The following is a 14879-nucleotide window of genomic DNA, read 5'->3' on the forward strand; positions in this document are numbered from 1 at the left end:
CAAAGAACTTTTATTTAAAATATGAGAGACACAGGCATTTGTGAGCTGCGGTTTTATATTACTCAAATTATTTTTAAAGATTTTTTTTGAGCCATATCCAATGTTGCTCAGGGCTTACTCCAGGTATTTTGGCTCTGTACCCAGAGATCAGTGCTGTGGGGCTTAAGGAAATCATATGGGGTCCCAGGGATTGAACCCTGGTGGGCCAGAAGTGGGGAATGCTCTACCTGATGTATGATTTCTTTGACCCCCATCAAATATTCTAGTTAAATACTTTCCTATTGAGAAGATCTAAAATTTTGGTCTTGTGTGTCACCTGAATTCCTGAAATGATGTGCAGCTTACCCTTGAGCTCTACAAGATTTGGGGTTTTGCTGTCAGATGGCATTTCTTTTCTTATTTTTTTAAGATGGGATTTCTTATGCCTGGAAAAAATTAAATTAAAATGGCTCCAAGTTGATGAGCTGTTTAAATTTGATTCAGGGTAAATACCCATATTAATCATTCACCATAATGTTCAGTATAATTTGTGGCATTGCTAGTGGCTTTGTTGTAAATTAATAGTTGAACCTTCCTACAAAGTGTCTCACTCCTCCGTGAGTGGAATCATTCTGGTTCAACTGGTCCTCAGCCATTTCTGAGTACTCTGCTCTTCAGATCTCTGCAAGTCTTAGAATTCACAGTGGATAGGAAAGAATGAGAGAGTTCTCCCACCCCAAGCACCAACATTGTGCTTATATTTCTAAAAACTCACCCAAGAGTCATCTTTAAAGAGCTGTTGACCTGTCTCCCCATATTAAGCAGATATTTTTAATTTTGAGAAGGAAGTAAATACATTTGGTCCTGTTTTGAAGTCCAAAGTAAAGGAGGCACATATTATTTGAAATAGTAATTCACATGCAAAATATTCTTAGAAAATTCATGACCACTTTACCTAAGCTTCCAGAAATTATGATTGTAGTTATCTTCCTACTTAGAACAAGCAAGGTATCTTGAATTCCTAGTAGTAGCTCAAGTGCTTCCAGAAAACAATGTGCATTCTGTTTAACTCCCTTTTATTTCCAGATCCTTTTAAAATATCACTTTAATGAAACTTTCGCCACAGATGGTAAAAATAGAGTTCAGTGGGAAGTGGCCAACCAAAAAAATACCTTTGTCTGTTACAGAATGGCTTTACCCCTCTTCATATTGCCTGCAAGAAGAATCGAATTAAAGTGATGGAACTCCTTCTGAAGCATGGCGCATCCATCCAAGCCGTAACCGAGGTGAGGGGGCCAGGGGAGGATCTGGAGGACTCCCAAGGCATGCTGAACATGTAACATCTCTGAGTCCCACACCATCCCCAAGGACTGGCTTGGTTCTCTGTGTGATTCCTGAACTCTCCTCCAGTGGGCTACTAGTCCTTAGATTGGCAAACCATAGTATAGGTGGGTGAGTGCAAATGCCTTGCCATGACAAAGCACAGTCCAAACCACAACTTCTTGTGCAGGGGTGAATAGCAGCATCATGGAAGCATCATTTCTCTGAAGCCTTGTAATAGAGTGTTTCTGGATTAGAAGCAAACCCCCAGCCCAAGCCCAACCACGCACACCCCCAGCAGTGTTTGGCAATAGTTCTAATGATCAGTTCTAGGTGATCCTATTTGTGTCTTTTGGCTAGAGGACAGCACTATTACTAAGCATTCTACAGTGTACAGAGTTGTCACCTCCTACAAGAACAAAAATCATCTATCCCAAAAGTGTGAGGTTAATCAGCCCTGCTCATGACAACTTCTGTGTTTGTGCAGTGAAAATTGCTCTCTAGAAAAGCATAGACTCCATGAACAGAATTGCTGGAGTTTGTAAAGGATAGTCCTTGCTTTCCCTTGTACAAACCAACTCAAAACTCGGAGAAATAATCCAGTAGAATCAGGACTGAAACTTCATCACAGCCACCAGAGCGTGGCAAATGCTCAGTCGTAGTCGTCCTATTCCACCACCCTGCCCCTATCCTGCTCTGTCCAACCCCTCACCAGGGCTTTGATCTCTATGGATTCTAGCTGGATTACTTCTCAAGATTAAACATACTTTTATACATTCATCCAAAAGGAGGTATGCACATCGCTATTCACTGTAGCACTCAGTATAATAGCTAAGACTTGGAATCAACCTAGATGTCCAACAACAGACAAGTAGAATCATGAAGATGTGGTACCTGTATACAGTGGAATACTACACAGATGTGAGGAATGATGAAATCATGTAATTTGCCACAACATGGATGGAATTGGAAGATATTATGTTAAATAAAATAAGCCAGAAAAAAGGCCTGGAAAGATAGCACAGCGGCGCTTGCCTTGCAAGCAGCCGATCCAGGGCCAAAGGTGGTTGGCTCGAATCCCAGTGTCCCATATGGTCCCCCGTGCCTGCCAGGAGCTGTTTCTGAGCAGACAGCCAGGAGTAACCCCTGAGCACCGCTGGGTATGGCCCAAAAACCAAAAAAAAAAAAAAAAGCCAGAGAAAGAAGGATAAATACAGAATGATATCACTTATATATGGTATTTAGAATAACTCCTTAAAGAAATTCAGTGGTGGGACCAAAGAGATAGCATGGAGGTAAGGTGTTTGTCTTTCATGCAGAAAGACAGTGGTTCGAATCCTGGCATACCATATGGTCCCTCGTGCCTGCCAGGGGCGATTTCTGAGCATAGAGCCAGGAGTAACCCCTGAGCGCTGCCAGGTGTGACCCAAAAACCAAAAAGAAAGAAAGAAAGAAAGAAAGAAAGAAAGAAAGAAAGAAGGAAGGAAGGAAGGAAGGAAGGAAGGAAGGAAGGAAGGAAGGAAGGAAGGAAGGAAGGAAGGAAGGAAGGAAGGAAGGAAGGAAGGAAGGAAGGAAGGAAGGAAGGAAGGAAGGAAGGAAGGAAGAAAGAAAGAAAGAAAGAAAGAAAGAAAGAAAGAAAGAAAGAAAGAAAGAAAGAAAGAAAGAAAGAAAGAAAGAAAGAAAGAAAGAAAGAAAGAAGAAAGAAATTCAGTGGTCTAAATGGGAGTTGTCTCAAAGACACTTGACCCGTAGCATAGTGAGGACAAAGAAAGAAATGAGTGGGAAAGGAGAAACACAAATATGAAAGGATGGGGCCAGTGGATAAGTGGTCCCAAGTTCATTAGTGGAGATAAAAACAAAAGGGACAGAACTAAATATCCATGCCGAAGTCAGCAACAGTGGAATCAAAAGACCCAAACTCTAGCCATCTAAACTGTTAATGAGTTTGTTATACTGTCCGGCTTAGGGGCAAAAGATGGTAGTAAAGGATACACTATGGGAATATGGTGGAGGGAGATTGACATTGGTGGTGGGATTGTATGTCTGAAACCCAACTGTGAATGAACTTATAAATCAAAATAATAACATAATAATAACATAAAATTTAAAAATAAAAATAATAAAATACATATACTTTTATTCCCCATCATAACTCTGCACTCTCAATGTATTATGCTCACATTGCTAGGGTAACCTTGTAGAATCAGGTACGGGGGTATCTTCTTTCCTAGGAAACCTCTCCTCACACAGTGGTCTGGTCTCAATGTTGTTCCTTAGAAACATTCCCTCTTCATTATGTGCTTCCTCCGAAGAGTTTGTCCAGCTATCTTGATAATGTCCCAACCTCCTCTCCCTGACCCTTCCTCTAAACCTGTAGGCTTCCTCGAGTCATATTTGAGTTTAATGCTTTTTATATGCCCACAATATAGCTACATTCATCTTGAAGTCTTCAATAAAGGCTTGTTGAATGCTGCAAAAAAGATATGTTCCAAATGTAAAAATAAGAGGTGGTCCTAGTTGTGCCTTTTCTTCAGTTTCTTACTTGCAAGTCAAGTATGTGCCATGATTTGAAGCACTCCTGATTTTTAAATATTAAATCGTTGAAAATATTGATACCAGTTTGCTCTTTCATCAGTCCTATATGACTTGTTTTGTTTGTTTTTTTTTAGTCATATATGACTTTATGGTAGGTGCCTTCTTACTTATAAAATAAGTTTATTATTAGTGTATGGTAATCCTGTTTAAAGATGAATGGATTCTGTTATAAAAGTAGATTATTGCCTAATGCTTGAGTTTGCAGAGGTGTCAACCAATGATGAGAAAGGTCAACTTCCTTGAGCCAGTGAGGGCTTAGTTCATTTACATCCCAACAGCTCCCCCTGCTGTTGTTAAAAGGTCATTTTCCTCCGTTGTCTCTAAGAAGTCTGGGCAACCAGAATCTTGAATCAGAAAATATTCTTCTCCAATCAGAAAAAATTCCTTTCACAATTTTTATATTTCTTATATTTATCTTGAGATTTGTATCCATCCTTTAAAAACAGTCATTTAATAGTCATTAAATATTTCATTAGGTTATAATATTTATTGTATGAGCAGAAATAAATTTTTTAAAAAATTAACATTAGGGGCTGAGCATACATTAGCAGGTAGGGTGTTTGACTTGCACGCAGCTGACCCAGGTTCGATCCACAGCATTCCATATGGTCCCCCCAAGTCTGCCTGGAGTAATTTCTGAGCACAGAGCCAGGAGTAATCACTGAGCACTGCTAGGTGTGATAACAAAACAAACATCAAAATTAAATAGCCATAGAAAAAGCCAAACATTAAAAAAAAGTATATATGTACATGTGTGTAAGATTGGAAGCAGATCTAACAAGTTATAAATACATATATATATATATATATATATATATATACTATTCATTGTATATTTCCTTAATTAGATCATCTTAATTTATATTCCTTAGGTTAAATGAGTCAATTTTTAATCTTGAATAGCTTGTTTTATGGGTGGGGATTGCTTCTTAGGTGCCATGCTTTTATGTATAATGTGATTTGTTTATTCTGAGTACATAGAAATAATCTTTAAAGACTAATGTAATCTGATCTAAAAATTGGCTTGTTATTCATTTGTACATAATCATGCATGCTTCTCTCACACATAATCATATAGGGAAGCTGTACTAGCAAAGTGAAAAATATTTAAAATTGTTATTTTTATAAATTATATCTCTAAATTATTGATATATTGGGATGTTTTACTACACCCAGTGGTGCTCAGGGCTTATTTCTGAATTTGTGCTCAAGAGTGATACCCAAACGGTGCTTACTTAGGTGGCTATTTGTAGTGAGAGGGTTGGTGGTATGCAAACCAAGTGTCTTAACCCTTGTACTATCTCCCCAAACCCTAAATTATTTTTATAGAAATATGTAAAATGTATGTGTGATACATTTTCCCCTTTAATGTTATGCCGTAAACCTTTCATAATCACAAAACTTGCTTTAGGGAAATTATTATTATGATACCTTATAAAATATGTGACATAGTGGAAAATATTCTGATAATCTTCTGATCTGGCCACTAGACTATTATGGTAAGTGGCTGTGTGGGTGGATAAGAATGAATTAATTCATCCTTAATTGACTAATAATACACAGGCAGACCAATATCTTTCTTACAGTTAATCATTGTCTCCTCTTTTCTGTCTAGTCGGGCCTTACCCCAATCCATGTTGCTGCCTTCATGGGACATGTAAATATTGTATCACAACTAATGCACCATGGAGCCTCACCAAATACCACCAATGTGGTAAGTCTTTTTTAAAAATAATTTTAAGGGGGGACCAGAGAGATAGCACAGTGGTAGGGCATTTGCCTTGCAAGCGGCTGACTCAGGACTGATGGTGGTTTGAATCCCGGCATCCCATGTGGTCCCCAATGCCTGTCAGGAGTGATTTCTGAGCACAGAGTCAAGAGGAACCCCTGAGCGCTGCCAGGTGTGATCCAAAACCAAAAACCGAAAAAGAAAAATAATTTTAAGGGGCCAGAGCAATAGATAGGATAGCAGGTAAGTCATCTACCTTGCAAGCAGTCATTTCAGTTCAATTCAGTTCAATCCAGGACAAACTTTAATGGTACCCTGAGTCTGCCAGGAGCTTCCTGAGTACAGAGCCAAGAATAAGCACTGAACACCTCTTGGTGTCATCCAAAAACAAACAACCAAGTAATAGAATAATTTTAAGGTCATAGGGTCAGAGAGATAGTACAGTACGTAGGCCACTAACCTTGCACTCAGCCATCCCAGTTTCTATCCCTGATATCCCATATTACCACCAATCACCACCACATGTCATTCCTGATTTCATAGCCAGGAGTAGCCCCTGAGTATTGCCAAGGGGGGCCCCAAATAATAAAACCAAAAATATTAATCGGAAGTATTTAAGAAATTGGTAACAATTTTATTTATTTATTAGATATTTATTAGAATTACATTAATTACTCTTACTACTTCAAAGAACAAACTTTGAGAATACCTTTGATTCCTTTACTTCCAAGGAACAAGATCTATTTGATCACAAACTAGTTTGTTAGGACTTCAAGTCATGAAGTTCTTATGGTTGCAATTCTTTGTGGGCTTTTTTTTTTAGTTCTCTTTTGGGTTTCCATTTTTATAATAGAAGTACTAAGTATTATGTATGAGATAAGAAGGCAGTTCAAGTACTATTACTATAATTTTAAATAATTTGAAACTAATTTCTCTCTAGCATGTTTGACCATGTTCGAGCAAACCTATGGGACTCAGTTCATAGTTTATGGGCTGATGCTGTCTTGCTAAATAAGCATGACTTTACAGAACCAGGAGCCTCGACACAAGTGCCAGAGTTATAACTTACCAGCCCCAATCTGGGTGATATTTGGCATTGTTTTATAGAATTAAGACTTTACCTTTGAACAGCATTATATCTTAACACACCAGATTATAGAACTGGTTTTGTGAAAATGAACTGGTGAAATAAAACAATATTCTTACACAAAATAAGACAAATCGGGAAGTCTTGAACATTGGCCCTGAAGGTGGGCTTTCTTCTTCCCTTCCACTCGTTTACTTATTTACTGGTTACTATGAGTGTTCTTCACCTTTCAACCCCCAATAAACCTGAAGAAAAGTAAGCTAGGATATGACAGCATTATTCCTGACTCTGCACATAACTTGGCTTCTTAAAAGAGCAGCAAGTGTTCCTGTCATGGACCAGGTACCTAAACAGTTCTTAGGGGGTTAATTTTTTTCTTTTCTACAGTTAACAAGTACTTGGTCCTTTTCCAAAAATCTCTGTGATGGTTTGCCCTTCAGCTTGTGTTCTTCCATCTACATAGCACATCGCCTGTGTCTCTTTGCTTGCCTGTTTCCATTCTGGAGTAGCTTGCATCCTCTCTCAAACATATACTTTCTCTCTTTCCCCTTACATCTGTCTAGATATATTTCAATAAAAATCTCTCTTGTTTCAACACCAGCAACACCCAAAACAACAACAAACCTATGTAATAAAGTCTCTGTAAATGAACTGAACTACTGTCCTTCTAATCTGCAGTTGATTTCCTTTTGTTTTTATTCTTCAGAGAGGAGAAACAGCCCTACACATGGCAGCTCGTTCTGGCCAGGCAGAAGTTGTGCGATATTTAGTGCAAGATGGCGCTCAGGTAGAAGCTAAAGCTAAGGTATGTGCCATCCAAAAAAGCCTTTGCTAATGAGGTATGTTTGTGTGTGTGGTTTTTGGTTTGAAAATCAAGCAGTTTTCAGAGAGAGAGAGAAAAACACAGAATGGTCTCACTCATCTATGGGTTTTAAGAAAAATGAAAGACATTCTTGCAATAATAATTTTCAGACACAAAAGAGAAAAGAGCTGGAAGTTCCAGCTCACCTCAGGAAGCTCACCACAAAGAGTGATGAGTTTAGTTAGAGAAATAACTACATTTTGAACTGTCCTAATAATGAGAATGTATGAGGGAAATGGAGAGCCTGTTTAGAGTACAGGCGGGGGTCGGGTGGGGAGGAGGGAGACTTGGGACATGGGTGATGGGAATGTTGCACTGGTGATGGGGGGTGTTCTTTACATGACTGAAACCCAAACACAATCATGTATGTAATCAAGGTGTTTAAATAAAAAAAATGGAATCAAAAAAAAAGAAAAAAGAAAATCAAGCAGTTTTAAACTTTCTGAGAGAGCATGCCTAGGTTTGAAGATTTGCAAAGTGTTCGCTTCCCAGAAAACCTTCTCAGAGTAATGAACCACCTCCAATAACAAAAAATATTCTACCCCCATGTTATTATTTTTTTTTAAATCCCAACACAGTTACATGTATCCAATCCAATTATTTAACAAAATCAAATTGAAAAAGAACATTGTGCCAGAAAGAACTTGGTGTCCTTGGCACACGAAGCATTTTAACAGAGTAGGAGCTGGACCTAGATTTTGGTGCAAAGTTCTCTGTAAAGAAAAACTGATGCATGAATCTTTTGGCAGAGCGACAGCCTACAAGCATAATTGAGTTCTTTTTGATTTGCTTATATATCAGCTCTCACAGCCAGAAAACAAAAAGTGGGTTTTACTTTTTCTCATGAAGTTGGGAAGCCCGAAAGTTGGCAACTCAAACTATACTTGCATTAAGGGACCTGCTTTTACATGGAAAATTGGGGTTAGATTCGGAGGCTTCATTCTCTGCCTGGGTTTAGCTGAAGGGAGGCACCCCTTTATGTCACTCTGTGTGGGTGTATGAGAGAGCTGGTGTGGTTCTCATGGTAAGATTTTGTGTCAGAAAGCAGAAATGAACATGTAAGTGCCTTGACTGTTCCTTTTTTTTTTTTTTTTTTTTTGGTTTTTGGTTTTTGGGCCACACCCGGTGGTGCTCAGGGGTTACTCCTGGCTGTCTGCTCAGAAATAGCTCCTGGCAGGCACGGGGCACCATATGGGACACCAGGATTCAAACCAACCACCTTTGGTCCTGGATTGGCTGCTTGCAAGGCAAACGCCACTATGCTATCTCTCCGGGCCCTTGACTGTTCCATTTTAACCTCAGCTATGGTTTGTTGTTTGGGGCTAAGTGGAGAGGAAGCAAGTCAATGGTAGAGTTCTTGCCTGGCACACAACCAACCCAAGTTCGATCCCAGGCACCTCCATATGGTCCCCTGAACACAGACCCAAGAGTGGGCTCTAAATATTTTCAGTTGTGGCTTTTCACAATCAAAAGAAAAAAATACATTTTCTTATCTTCCTTCCCTCTCAACGAAAAGGAATCTTGTTAAAACTTTTTTTTTCAGTATTAGAAAAATTTGGGATTTACTTAAATGATATATCTTGAAAATAGAAAAAATAGTTCCAATTTTAGTTAGGGCATAGAATAGTGAAATAATAAAGAAAATGTTTAGTTGAAAAGAGAGTTCAGTCTGTAACATATCTGTCAACCACAATCCGCAATTAAAGACTTAATTTAGATCTTGGGTTTCAGTCATAAACAGAATACCCCCGCTTCACCAGTGCAACAGTCCCATGTTAAAACTTAATAAACTTCCACAACTGAGGGTGGAATAACTTACAGAGAGGTCTTTCATAATTTGCATAATAATAAATTACTTCCAAAGTATCTAAGTCGCTTAAAAGCACTGTGAGTGTTTTTTTGGTTTTTACTTATGGTTTGTTTTTTGAAAATTGAGAGACAGTTTGCAAAAGTGTAAATGTTCAGATACCATAGGAGTGCAATTTTCTCACCCCAGGCCCACCACCAATGTACCAATATCCATTCACAACCATCCAAGGTCCCATCCTGTGCTTTTCTCCCTGCTTGGTGACTGCAGGTCTGTCATCTGCACCTACACTTAGTTTTCATGGACATTGTTGTCTGCGTGTGTGCATCATGTGTGAGTCCAATCAGCTTCGCAATCTCATTCTTGCATTTCTTCCAACTTGTTTAGGATGACCAAACCCCTCTCCACATTTCTGCCCGACTGGGGAAGGCAGATATAGTCCAACAGTTGTTGCAGCAAGGGGCCTCTCCCAATTCAGCCACCACATCTGGATACACCCCGCTGCATCTCTCAGCCCGGGAGGGGCATGAAGACGTAGCTGCTTTCCTCTTGGATCATGGCGCGTCCTTATCTATAACAACAAAGGTATGAAAGTGCCTGTGAAATTCTGATTGCTCCTCTTATAACAAATCCTAATATGATATTAGGTACAACAGCTTAGCAACAACCCTTAATAACTGAGGTCTTGAGGCAGGAGAGCTAGCACAGTGGTAGGGCGTTTGCTGGTTCAAATCCCGGCATCCCATATGGATGTCTGCCAGGAGCGATTTCTGAGCACAGAGCCAGGAGTAACCCCTAAGCACCACTGGGTGTGATCCAAAACCAAATAAATAAATAAATAAATAAATAAATAAATAAATAACTGAGTTCTTGCGATAATCTCGATCATGACAGCACAGCCCTGGGTTGGGCAGACTAATATGAAGTGTATTATTATGTGTGTGAGAGATTAGGAGGCCAGTAATAGGGGCCAAAGTGATAGCACAGCAGTAGGGCATTTGCTTTACACACAGCTGATTCTGGTTGGACCCGGGTTTGATCCCCAGCAACCCATATGTCCACTGAGCCTATCAGGAGCAATTTCTGAGTACAGAGCCAGCAGTAACCTCTGAGCACCGCCGGGTGTGGCTCAAAAACAAACAAACAAACAAACAAAAAAGATCAGTAATAATTGTTTAATGAACATTGGTATCTATAATTTGTTTGGTTTAACTTTTTTGGTTTGGGGATCATATTCAACTGTGATCAGGGTTTACTCCTGGCTCTGCACTCAGGATTCACTTTGTGGTACTAAGGTACCTGTGATGCAGCAGGGATTAAACCTAGGTTGATAAGCCCCTTATGGACGATACTTTTTCTCTGACATTGGGATGTCTTTCTGATGTCAAGTATATAAACCACTTTATCAAATCTCAGTAGATTAAAACTTTTATAATATTTCCAAATCCAAAGATAAATGTTTTCGTTTCCATTTTGGAATTATTTTTGATTGCTGCCAATTTTGTTACTTTATCCAATCATTGATTTTGTTGTTGTTGTTGTTCCTTTTGTCCCGCTTCCAGTTTGCTCAGGGCTCAGATTAGCCCTGGTGTTGCTTGGGGGTCCATATGGGATTCTAGGGATCAAACTTAGGTCAGCTGAATGGAACACAAGCATCCTGCTCACTATACTTTCTCTCCAGCCTTGATTTATTTTTTAAATAGCAACTCCATTGCTTTAGCGTTCTAACTTACACTGTTCTTCAGGTACAAAATGTAAAACATAGAGCTCATTGTACATGAGATGCTATATAAATCTATTCGGAGTGATTTCAAAATGAATCAGGCCCTCGCATTTCTTGGATTGCTGGAAATTTATACCTCATATTGGGACACACATAAGAACCATTAATTTTTGATTAGTGCAGAGAGTGATTACAAATATTTGGAAAGTACCTGAGTAAATGATGATTGCTTCACACTTTACCCTCTGAGACTCCTTATGCTCTTCTCTTACAGTTGGGGTGCAGAGTTCCTAGATCCCATCAATTATGTAAAACACAGTAGTGGGTGATGTAATCTCCCTGGCTTTTCTACCATGCTAACTGCTTATTGGCTCTTATCAGCTATTGTTTGAAGGCTAAAGGCACTGATAATTTTCCAGTCACATTCTTGCCTTAGGACCCTCCCTTATAGTACTTTCTGGCTTTTTGATGAACCAGTTTTGGTGGCAAGGGAGAATAGCTACTTAACTCTGAGTGTCCAAATCATATTCACTTATTAGGCTAAACCATATGTGTTATTGAGTTCACCTCAGATAGCAAAGTTAAGAGATTCTTTGGGGCTGTGGGGGAGACACTCTTATAGGACCAGGAATTGATCCAGAGTCCAGTGAATGAAAGGCAAGCAATTGTACTATTTCTCTGGCCCCCAGTTTTGATTCTTATATATAGACTGAACTGTTTTTCATTAGAAGAACATCAATTATGGAACATTGGCATCTCATCTTCTTTTTCTTTTTCATTACTTTTGTTTCTTTTTTTTATTTTTCCAGAAAGGATTTACACCCCTTCATGTGGCAGCAAAATACGGGAAGCTTGAGGTGGCCAATCTCCTGCTCCAGAAAAGTGCATCTCCAGATGCTTCTGGAAAGGTATGAAATTATCAGCCATTCGGACCCGAACGCCGCCATGATACAAAATAAGCACTTACTAATAATTGTCAACAGTCTCCTAAGTGATAAGTAAGCATATTTAAGTCCCATAGGCTCAAGAGTACTGGAGAAGAAGAGATCCATGCCAATATTCATTATTGACAAATGGGAATTTAAGTCTCACTTCATGTTTGTCTCTTCTAATGCAGTCTCCACACTCTAAGATGCTAATGTTCACATCTTGACACTGGTTGTTTCTGCACATGTTTTCAGAGCGGACTAACTCCACTGCATGTAGCTGCACATTATGATAATCAGAAAGTGGCCCTTCTGCTGTTGGACCAAGGAGCCTCACCTCACGCAGCTGCAAAGGTACCTGCACTTCAGTTGCATGGATGGACAGTTTCCATTTACCTCTCTGCATACGTCTCCTTTTACTTCATTTGGGGCACTATCCCAGTTTAGGTTTATTTAGTATTCTGGTATGAAGAGTTTATTTAAATATAGGTTCATAGAGTGTTGTTAGTTTTAATAAGTTCTTTATTTTTGAGTAGGTAGCTGGTCAGAGGTCGCCGCAATTACAGAAATTAGTAGATTATTAGAAGTGCTTTTCATGGGGCTGGAGAGATAGCATGGAGGTAAGGCGTTAGCCTTTCATGCAGAAGGTCATTGGTTTGAATTCTGGCATCCCATATGGTTTCCCGAGCCTGCCAGGAGCAATTTCTTTTTTTTTTTTTTTTTTTTTTTTGTTTTTTGGGCCACACCCTGTGACGCTCAGGGGTTACTCCTGGCTATGCGCTCAGAAGTTGCTCCTGGCTTCTTGGGGGACCATATGGGACACCGGGGGATCGAACCGCGGTCCGTCCTAGGCTAGCGCAGGCAAGGTAGGCACCTTACCTCCAGCGCCACCGCCCGGCCCCATCCAGGAGCAATTTCTGAGCATGGAGCCAGGAGTAACCCCTGAGTTCTGCCAGGTGTGACCCAAAAACAAAACCAAAAAAAGTGCTTTTCATGATTTCATAATTGCTGGTTGATGGACAGTACCACAACCCACTACCCATCATGCAGTTTCTGGCCCACGATGTGGCCTGGAAAAAACATGAATGGTCTGCTGAGAGCCAGAAGTATTCCAAATATACCTTCAAAGATGTTCTTCCCTTCCCTCTTACCTCAAAAAAAAAAAAAACATTCCAGTTTTTAATCAGCATGTTTTATATGATTAGTCTCAGAGCCTTGTCAAAAAAAAAAAAAAGCATTGCTTTTAAATAACTGTGAGTTAGACAGGGTCCCCCAAGACAATGGTTCTCCTTTCTCTAGTTAGAGGACTCTGAAGGCTCTTGCAAGCCCAGTTGATTACCAGTTTATCAAAGAAATTCTGTTCAATTCTGCCCCAAAACATCCAAAGTCATACATCTCAGAATCCTAGAACATTCTGAAAAGTTTTAGGCAGTTCACTCAAAATCTGAGAGTTCACAAGTCATTAAGGTAATAGATATAGAAAAATTGATAAAACAGGAGAAATTTAATAAATATCACTAAATATCTCATATAGTTTCTAAATATTCCCAGGACTTTAATTGGAGTCATTAGGTAAGAAATGAGTTTGAGAGTTAAAACATATCACAAGTGCCTGATCCGATAGATGCTGAACATCAGAGCATGTTAGAGGAAAGAATTTTCAGTAAAGTAAGACAAGACAGAAACTTGATCTAAATGTCATTTAGGAGACCCATTGGCGCATAGCACAGAATCTTGGGTTTCTCAAGAGGAGAGATCAGTGGGGCAAAGATGAGTCTATCTTGACTCATGAAAGTCCAATTTTAACTTAAAAGCAATATGTGGTCATTAAGGATATTTTAAAGGTAGAATAAAAATGACCCTCACCATTCCCCAGTGGGACTTTATGTTTTTTTTTCCCCTTCATTACTAATTTAAACAAAGCAAGTATTTATTGAGCACCTAGTAACAGAATTTCTTGTAAGAGGTGATACTACTGTCCTCTTCTAAAAACAGAAAGAACTTCTGTGTCACCACGGCATTGTCAGTGTCTGCCAGTCATATTAAAATGACATTTTTGGGCCTGGAGAAATAGCACAGTGGTGGTTGCCTTGCAAGCAGCCGATCCAGGACCCAAGGTGGTTGGTTCGAATCCCGGTGTCCCATATGGTCCCCTGTGCCTGCCAGGAGCTATTTCTGAGCAGACAGCCAGGAGTAACCCCTGAGCATCACTGGGTGTGGCCCCAAAACCAAAAATATATAAATAAATAAATAAATAAATAAAATAAAATGACATTTTTGAGCCATGAAAGAAAACCTTTCAAAAGGAAGGCAGGCCCTTTTAAAATGCACCGTTGACATTTTTTTTTCACTTTAAAATTATTACTTGCTGTGATTTGTTATATAAAGTATTACCAATTATAAGATAAAATATTATACATATTTATTATATATTTGCCAGAACATTGTGTTTAAAACATTGGCAAACTGCCTGAAACATATATGTAGTAATAACAGAAAGGTCAAAATTTAGAGCTTTTGAATCTGATTCATTTTTATATGGAACCAGGCCTCTGACCATGTATCTGTGTTGACAGAATGGTTATACACCGCTGCACATTGCTGCCAAAAAGAACCAGATGGACATAGCAACAACTCTGCTGGAATATGGTGCTGATGCAAACGCGGTTACCCGGCAAGGCATTGCTTCTGTCCATCTTGCAGCTCAGGAAGGACACGTGGACATGGTGTCGCTGCTTCTCAGCAGAAATGCAAATGTGAACCTAAGTAATAAGGTAATGTTCTCTCTCAAAATGCAGCTCCATAAGGTCTCAGCTCTGCAAGAGCTTATGAAAACTCTCAGGTAATGGGC

The 14879-nt window shown here is 39.4% G+C and overlaps 1 protein-coding gene across 10 annotated transcripts in view; it reads left to right on the top strand.

Annotated features, from left to right (window-relative positions):
- ANK3 (ankyrin 3) overlaps window positions 1-14879 on the top strand; it is a 551722-nt gene that overhangs the window by 382326 nt on the left and 154517 nt on the right. For all 10 annotated transcript variants that reach the window (XM_049790516.1, XM_049790512.1, XM_049790515.1 and 7 more), the window contains 7 exons: window positions 1167-1265; window positions 5510-5608; window positions 7417-7515; window positions 9767-9964; window positions 11912-12010; window positions 12284-12382; window positions 14605-14802. In XM_049790516.1, the coding sequence (XP_049646473.1) occupies window positions 1167-1265; window positions 5510-5608; window positions 7417-7515; window positions 9767-9964; window positions 11912-12010; window positions 12284-12382; window positions 14605-14802 (891 nt within the window). The remainder of the gene's footprint in view (window positions 1-1166; window positions 1266-5509; window positions 5609-7416; window positions 7516-9766; window positions 9965-11911; window positions 12011-12283; window positions 12383-14604; window positions 14803-14879) is intronic.

This window comes from Suncus etruscus, chromosome 17 (assembly GCF_024139225.1).
Source record: "Suncus etruscus isolate mSunEtr1 chromosome 17, mSunEtr1.pri.cur, whole genome shotgun sequence".
NCBI classification, from domain to species: domain Eukaryota; kingdom Metazoa; phylum Chordata; class Mammalia; order Eulipotyphla; family Soricidae; genus Suncus; species Suncus etruscus.